This window comes from Leuciscus leuciscus (genome assembly GCF_965113295.1).
Source record: "Leuciscus leuciscus genome assembly, chromosome: 23".
In the NCBI taxonomy this organism is placed as follows: Eukaryota; Metazoa; Chordata; class Actinopteri; order Cypriniformes; family Leuciscidae; genus Leuciscus; species Leuciscus leuciscus.
Window position 1 is genome coordinate 25075006 of NC_138747.1, and position 8293 is coordinate 25083298.

General features: G+C 38.7%; 2 protein-coding genes across 2 annotated transcripts; one reads left to right on the forward strand and one right to left on the reverse strand.

The window, feature by feature from the left end:
* The first annotated feature begins 336 nt into the window (after positions 1–336).
* abhd8b (abhydrolase domain containing 8b) lies at positions 337–4522 on the forward strand. Its single transcript, XM_082156672.1, has 4 exons — positions 337–2268; positions 2357–2527; positions 2670–2886; positions 3081–4522. The coding sequence occupies exons 1-4, from the start codon at positions 1514–1516 to the stop codon at positions 3390–3392; spliced, it is 1455 nt and encodes a 484-aa protein (XP_082012798.1). The 5' UTR covers positions 337–1513; the 3' UTR covers positions 3393–4522.
* On the reverse strand, positions 4442–7286 carry rps15 (ribosomal protein S15). Its single transcript, XM_082156685.1, has 4 exons — positions 7250–7286; positions 6790–6875; positions 4787–5021; positions 4442–4587 (listed from the first exon to the last, which is right to left on the reverse strand). Exons 1-4 carry the CDS (start codon positions 7250–7252, stop codon positions 4474–4476), a joined length of 438 nt encoding a protein of 145 aa, XP_082012811.1. The 5' UTR covers positions 7253–7286; the 3' UTR covers positions 4442–4473.
* Between the last annotated feature and the right edge of the window lie 1007 nt (positions 7287–8293).

Sequence of the window (8293 nt, forward strand, 5' to 3'; positions counted from 1 at the left end):
GGAAAATGTTTTGAGTAAAGGAAGCATTTAAAACCTCTTGTGTTCAGAGAGCGGCCCATCTCGAGTCTAAATCTAGTTGAAAGTTTCCACAATGACTGCAATTGTATGTTCTTGTTCTTATGAAGCCTTCCCAACTCCTATGTTTGAGGTCAAAAATGTTTTTGAGAATCAAAATAAAAATTAAATTAAAACATTTTCATTGTCAATAAATTCAAGGCAAGAGATTATGGTTGAATACTTAAAATTGGCCAGTCAGTGGCATGTTTTCAGTGAGGCTGTAACAGCATATGCTCAACAGGTGTAATCCGCTTTAATCTGAAGTTCTTACTCTGCGACCATGTTGGCACGTAGATTTGGAAGATAGGAAGTAAATGAAAGCGAAAAACAGTCCCATTGTTGCTCTTATTATTTGTTTTGTTTTTTTCTTAACATCAAATGAAGTTTATTTAAAGATTTTTATTGCGTGGGACAGATTCGATTTAGAATAGATTATTGGATTGAGGGTAGCAGATTACAAACCCGCAATTTCATTACACTGGGAAGAGACGGTACTGGAGTCGGAGATCCATCTTTTTCATGTATCGGGAACATTGGTAATCAGGTAAGATATTTCACTGTACAATAATGTGAAGGAATATAAATGTATTTATCATACCTAAAATTGGAGGCAACCTACAAGGCCAAAGCCTGTTCGGAACTTTGATGCAACTAATTACACCGCTTTCAAATAGTATTCACTTCTATCAAAGTAGGCTATTTACATTTTCACCTGACAGCCATAGAAAAGATCTTTCATTAAGTACATGGATGTCAGTTATACAAATAAAAACCTATTATTTTTTTTAAAGGCCTGACCAAAGCACTAAGGCACACCGAGGAGCAATCTTAGAAGCAATATGAAATCTAAAGTAAAAAATGTGAAAATAAATAAAAATTATAATCAGATTTTGAGGCACTGTTAGTTTGGGGCAGCCAAAACTCCATATAATCCACACCTTGTAAAAGAATGAAATCATTATTGCCCCATGAAACTGTTTGCGAATCTGCAAGTATGCATTACTGTTTGTAACATGCACACAATACTATACAATACACAAAGAGATATATAGACAGACAGAATGAGTGTATTTTCACAGATTCAGCATCTTGGGGAGAGTGGCTAGAAAGACACCGCTTTTGAGAAAGGAGATGCTCATTCATGGAGATGCTAGTAGCTCCCAAAAGTCTGTGGTCCTGTGAGAAAGAATAAGTGTAGATAAAAGACTTAAAAGCAAAGCATTATATTTGATGCAAAAACAACCCAACATCCAACTTAATTTCCAACAAGCATGGTGGAGGCAGTATCAGGCTCTGGGGTCACTTTCTGGCAAGATTGAACTGGGTAAATAAAATATCATACATGAGTATGTGTGGATCCTTGATCAGCCAATCTGAATTTGACAGAAGTCCATGTACTAAAGCATTGATTTTTTTGAGAACACAAATGTACTTCTTATTTCCCTAGGCGTTCACCATGCTCACCAGCTTTGTGGATGGAATATTCTGTTGCTTTACAGGGAAATCTACTAACGTGGTGGCCCCTATTGAATCATCCGAGCCCACCGATGGTTTTGAATTTGTTGAGGTGAAACCAGGAAGGGTTCTGAGAGTTCGACATATTATCCCAGACAGACCAGTGGTTGAGGAGCCAGGGACTGGGGAAGGGGGTACTGTGAGCTGCAAGCGCAAAATCTCAGTGTACCGAAATGGACAGCTTCTGATTGAGAACGTCAATGAAGCCACCCATCCAGAGCTGGTCCGCTATCAGAACGGAGACAACACTGTGGATATGGAAGTTTCCAACTGTGAGCCTCCTGCAGCAGGCCAGGCTACTGAGCCCACACCAGGGCCAGCCCCAGGACAGGCTACCGATACCAAACCTGCACCCCAGCAGGATCTGCAGCAAGTGCAGCGCAGACGGCGCAAACCCAAGCGCTCGATTGTGATTGACTGCGAGCGGAAGATCACATGCTGCAAAGGTACTCACCCTGACGTGGCCTTGTTTTTCATACATGGAGTCGGGGGATCGCTGGATATCTGGGGAAGCCAACTGGACTATTTCTCCCAACTTGGTTATGAGGTCATCGCCCCAGACCTGGTCGGCCATGGTGCAAGTTCAGCCCCTCAGATCCCTGCTGCCTATACCTTTTACGCTCTGGCTGAGGATGTTAGAATCATCTTCAAGCGATATGCAAAGAGGCGGAATATTTTAGTTGGACACTCATATGGGTGAGAAATGGTCCGCAAATTTAATAATTTGCCTGGTAAATGCAGATACATTTTTCCGCTAATTTGAGCATTTTCTTTCTTTGAGCAGTGTCTCGTTTTGTACCTTCCTGGCTCATGAGTATCCGGAACAAGTTCATAAAGTCGTGATGATTAATGGTGGAGGTCCGACAGCACTCGAGCCCAGTCTGTGCTCTGTCTTCAACTTGCCCTCGTGTGTCCTTAATTTCCTGTCCCCGTGCCTCACCTGGAGTTTCCTCATGTAAGAATCATTGTAAACAGGACATATTGTCCCTGCCTTGCTTTCTGCCAGCTTAAACATGAGTATCTATGTTTGACAACCACCATGTCCATTTAATTTAATGTTTTTTTTACTAATAAAGATGCTTTTTTCTTTCTTCAAGGGCTGGATTTGCCCATCAGGGAACAAGAGAAAAGAAGCTACTAAAAGAGAACAATGCCTTCAATGTGTCTTCCTCCGTTCTGCGGTCCATGATGAGTGGACAGTACTGGCCGGAGGGTGATGAGGTCTACCACGCTGAAATCACAGTGCCTGTTCTGCTGGTTCACGGCATGTACGACAAGTTTGTACCAGTACAAGAAGACCAGCGCATGGCAGAGGTACAATGATTCTATGTTCCAAGCTTTGGGCCTTGTCCATGAAGTTGTGTCTTTTTCCTTCTGTAATTAGAGATTCTGTGAATAGAGTTTCTGAGATTAAGTGGCAGTTGACCACAGATATTTTAAATATTTTGATTATCTGGTGAGCAAAAACATATCAATAACTCTTTCCTCCTTTACTAACCTTCTTGTAGATCCTCTTGCTGGGGTTCTTGAAGGTCATTGATGACGGAAGTCACATGGTCATGATGGAGTGCCCTGATATAGTCAATACTCTCTTACATGAATTTTTCCTGTGGCAGCCTGCAACTGCCTCGAAACCCAAACAGGAGGCAGCCCCCACAAAGACCACCACCAAACATCCAGAGGACACAGCAAGACCAAAAACTGCCCCCAAGTCACCCTCCAAATCTCAGCCAAACTTAACAAGACCAACAACTGCACCAAAAACCATCAATACTGGGACAGAGGCCCCAGTGGACATCAGATCCAAGGGCAAGAAATAGCTAAAGTTACAGTATACATTTAAAGGTGTTAAATTTGCTCTGCTCTTCCATGTGGGACATTTTAATGGAACAATTTGAATGTAGGATGTCCTTGGATATCTGCCAGTTGGTCTATGTATGACTGCAGCAAACAGACTCACGGAAAAGCTCAGAGGGACGTTTGTCCCAGAGCAGAGTGGTTGACTATTTCCAGCTTTTGAATGAGATGAGGTTCCTTGGAGGATGCTTTTTTTCTTCTTCTTTTTTTACAATCGGATAACACCAGCCTATTCAAATGGTTTGTTTTCTTATGTCTACCATGGGTTTATGTAACAGGATAAAATGTTATAATTGTCAGCTCAAAAATGTTTATTTCACACAAATGATGATCTCAGTATTAAATATTAAAAATTCACAATGAAATAGCGTCACTATGAGTGCTTTGCTGTAAATAGACGGATCTATTTTATGCATTTAGTTTATCAGTTGATGTCTATTTCTGAGTTATTCAGCTGTGGTGGAAAGCTGAATAATATTCTTTCAGTTTAGTCTTTTTATGTTGAAAGTACTCCAGCCCTGTTAAATTACTGTTAAAAGGGTGATTGAGTGAAGTAAAATAAAAATGACTGTCTGCTTCACATCCAGACATTAGCCTACCTACACATAGCCCACATGAATTCTAAGAGACTTGATATGAAGCACAAATGCAGTCTTTGAAATGCTACCCATTGTATTGCATGGTGTGAAACTAGTTAAAGTAAAAAATCCATCAAGTTCTCATAAATCTGGTAATTTTCTAGGTTAAATATGATTAAAGAATCCATCATTCAATCAGTATTCAAACATAAACAAGTGTTTCACTTTTAAGCAACTTTGCTACCCAACCAAAAACTGAATTTGTGCCAACATAAAAAAAAAACACGGCAGTAATTTGAAGTCACCCCTGAGGTCAAACACAAGCCCTGCAGCCTGGAATCAAGGCATTCATACGGATAAGCAGAGAAATAGAACCATTGTTAATATTTAAATGCAGCTTTTATGAAACAAAACAAAAAAGACAAAATCAGAGGCTGTTTTGGAGGCTTTTATTTACAGTCAATTTTTACTTCAGAGGAATGAAGCGAGAAGAATGAGTGGCTCCAATACCCGGACGACCGTGTTTAACAGGCTTGTATGTGATGGAGAACTCTCCAAGGTAATGACCAATCATCTCAGGCTGTAAAACAGACAAAACACCATTAGCTGCAGCCTGCTGGAATTCATTATATTTATAAAGAAAAATGAAGCACTGCAGATGCATTCAATACAATGTCAGTCCTATTTAATGGCATTGTGGGACTCCGGGTGAGTCCTTGAAAGGACTTTTTTGCTAGTACATATTTATAAACTTTTAACAGTGCATGATTCATCCCCACCTTGATTTCAACCTGGTTGAAGGTCTTGCCGTTGTACACGCCGACCATGGATCCAACCATCTCCGGCAGGATGACCATGTCTCTCAGGTGAGTCTTCACCACCTCTGGTTTCTCCATGGGAGGCGCCTCCTTCTTGGCCTTACGGAGGCGTTTCAGGAGAGACTGCTGCTTCCTCCTGAGGCCACGGTTCAGCCTCCTCCTCTGTCTGGCACAGTAGAGCTGCATCAGCTGCTCACTAATGAAAAAAAGAAGCTTAACAATATTTCTATACAAATACAATTAGATCATTGATAATGACACTTGAATTTAAAACATTGGCAAAAAACAAGTATAGAAGTTAGACTGGACACAGCACAGAATCGCATGTTTACTTTAAGCTGAAGAAACCTGAATGTTCAAGCTTAGAGAGACTGAAACGCACGCTTGAGCTTTTTTTTTTTTACGTGAAAGTATCGACTGTAATAAGGACGTTTACACCGTGTCGTAACTACACGTGACGCCACGACACACGATAAATGGCTATTTTCCATGTTAATCAGAGTTTTTGTCCTAACCAGCCGTGACGACGACAAGCGACGATTCTATTTTAGAAACGGTTTCTACAATGGATAATTCACCTCAGATCTTGAAAATCAAATGGAAACAAGAACGTTCAAACTGTGAACAAACAAGTGTATTTGACAAATATTGTTTTAGTAACTCAGTAGCCTATGTATCTGAATAATGTTTAAATGGTGTAATATTTGTGAATTTGATCATGTAGCTACTTATCCATTTTCTTGCGAGTGCTGTCGAGATTACTCTCTGGTGCTGTGCACTTGCCGCGAGACTCCGCCCACACACTGTTCTGATTGGCTGTGGGTTTTAATTGATTTTTACGCATCTCGCAGTCGAGTCGTGTCTAGTGTGGACAGACAAATTGTCGCTGGAATCTTATTGCATCGCATCTGGTTAGGACACAGTGTTATGGTGCTTTGTCAATTTTGACTTGTTTTCTCAGAGTTTCCATCTTACAATTGACTTTCTCAGAAATAAGATTTTACACCTCAGTTTGACTTTCCTTCAGAAACCTGCTACGGAATAAATAAAAAAATAGGTAATTACAACCTTTTCTCGCACTTTTAAAGAAAAAAGTCTGAATTGTACGTTTATTAGGGCTGTCATGTTCTTAAAAAAATTAAACTGTTCATCACGATTACAAAAGTTTAAACGCTCGCTTTAAATTCACATGTTTTGATGTCCAGTTGTCCACATATTCTTGTTCAAGAAATTAGTGGCTGTAGCATTTCTATCATAAAGTGGCCAAATATTAAAGATTAAGGAAACATTTGAATGAAGTTTGGCCAATATTAAACTAGGATTTGAACTGCTGTGAAGTGTAACAACACCAGGCCCTTGGTGCCCTCTGCAGGCATTTGTTATAATACACAATGTACACAAGTTAATGGTTTACATTATGTATTTTAACAGTGGTTCTATTGAACCATGTAACGACTTGCTTTTTGCCTCACTGTTATGAGACATGTATTTTAAGTCCCTTTAAAGGCCACTGTTTGCTTAGGTCTATTTTTAGAACCACAAAAAAAAACACCTATTACTCATCAAAATAATCGACCAATTACTTGATTACGTTACCAATATAATCGCTATTGACAACACTAGTTTATATCTCAATTCAGACTTTTCTTATTAGAAATAATCTCAATTCCTAAATGTCGAATCTCGAATTGTAAGATGAAAAGTCAGTTACCATTATTTCTTATACTCTGTGGCAGAAACAAGCTTACATAGACGACAGCCAGGACATTACAACACATTTTTTTGTTCCCTCACAAGAAAGTCGGTTTTGAAACGGCGAGAACCGTAAATTCCATTGAGTTTTTTTTGTTGACAACTGCCATTTTAGAGTGACCTACTCCTAGCTTCTCTCCTCACTCATTCATTAACTTGACACTTTCCCTGGAACCTTTACACTTCATGTGAGCGACAGAGGCTTGACTCACTAGGACATGTCCAGCAGCTGGTCCAGATCCACACCTCTGTAGGTGAATTTCCTGAAGGTGCGCTTCTTCTTCTGCTCAGCGTCCGCCTGTGGGAATCACAACCACCGTCAGCTTTACACGGGCCTTTATTTGACAGCTAGCTTCTTAACCAACACATAAACAGTGACTACTAAAATAAAATAAAAAGCTTCCTACTTAATCACATTACGCAGGAACATATAAATTAACAGTCCTGAGAATCCATCACGCTGGACTGAGAACTGGACCGCAAGACTGAAGCTACTAATCGTACGAACATCTATCTAAACATTCATCCCAGGCGAAAAATAATGGCTTGAAAACATGCATTAATTCCTAAATATGCCTTATTCATATTATCTACTCTGATATGCATCATATTTATAGAAGATTCGTTTGGATTATTGTGGTTTAGTTATTCACAAATACGACGTGAACCTACCATCTTGAGAGACTCCCGGAAAAGGAAGAAGGCCGGAGAGACGCAGTAATATCGCGAGAGTTCAGTGGATATATGACGAGTTTAGTCAGTCTCCATCTAGCGGAGAGGAGGACAAATAATTATTTTACGCTGACATCAAACGAGAACGCGGTTTTATTTCGAGCAAATCAATTAGGCTAATGCAATAAATATTTTATCAGTTAAAACAAGAAATCTGCGCACTGAGGCATTGCTGATGAAACTGTGCTTAACAGTAAGGTCAGGAGGATTTAAAAAAGCATTAAATTAATCAAAACTTACGGCAAAGACATTTATAATCTTACAACAATAGCAACATTTCTATTCCAAATAAATCTGTTCTTTTGAACTTTCTATTCATCAAAGACTGCTGGAAAAAATGTATAATGGTTTCCATAAAGAATTAAGCTGCACAACTGTTTTCAACATTGATAATACGAATAAATGTATTTTGGGCACCAAATCTGCATATTATAATGATTTCTGAAGGATCATGTGACACTGAAGACTGGAGTAATGATGATGAAAATTCAGCTTTGATCACAGGAATAAATTAATTGTGAAAATAGATTATTTTAATTTTGTAATAATTCACACCATTACTGTTTTAACTGTATTTTGATATAACAGCTTTGGTGAGCATAAGAGACGTCTTTCAAAAACATGTTAAAAAAAAATGGTTTGAAGACTTTAGAGCAGAGTAAATTCAATAATGTTTTCTGATTTCTGGTACCAGTGAAACTTTCAGGAAAATATAACGAGTAGCCTACACACAAACACACTCTTACATACTCTGTGTGTGTGTATATATATATATATTTTTTTTATTTAAGAAAAGAAAAGAAATTAAAATGAATACTTTTAGTAGGCTATGTGTTAAATTGATAAAAAGTGATAATAAAGATTTATATTGTTACAAAAGATTCCAATTCTTAATAAATGCTGTTCTTTTGAACTTTTTATTCACCATTGAATCCCGAAAAAATTATCACAGGTTCCCCCCCCAAAAAAAAAACAAAAAAACCA

What these genes read in the sequence shown, in the direction of transcription:
- abhd8b (XM_082156672.1), top strand. Translation starts at nt 1,514, where the DNA reads ATGCTCACCAGCTTTGTGGATGGAATATTCTGTTGCTTTACAGGGAAA. An exon ending in TTAGTTGGACACTCATATGG is followed by an intron (nt 2,269 to 2,356) that starts GTGAGAAATGGT and finishes TTCTTTGAGCAG; the next exon opens with TGTCTCGTTTTGTACCTTCC. An exon ending in CTCACCTGGAGTTTCCTCAT is followed by an intron (nt 2,528 to 2,669) that starts GTAAGAATCATT and finishes TCTTTCTTCAAG; the next exon opens with GGCTGGATTTGCCCATCAGG.
- rps15 (XM_082156685.1), bottom strand. An exon ending in CAGCTGCTGGACATGTCCTA is followed by an intron (nt 5,022 to 6,789) that starts GTGAGTCAAGCC and finishes TTTTTTCATTAG; the next exon opens with TGAGCAGCTGATGCAGCTCT. An exon ending in TCAACCAGGTTGAAATCAAG is followed by an intron (nt 4,588 to 4,786) that starts GTGGGGATGAAT and finishes TCTGTTTTACAG; the next exon opens with CCTGAGATGATTGGTCATTA.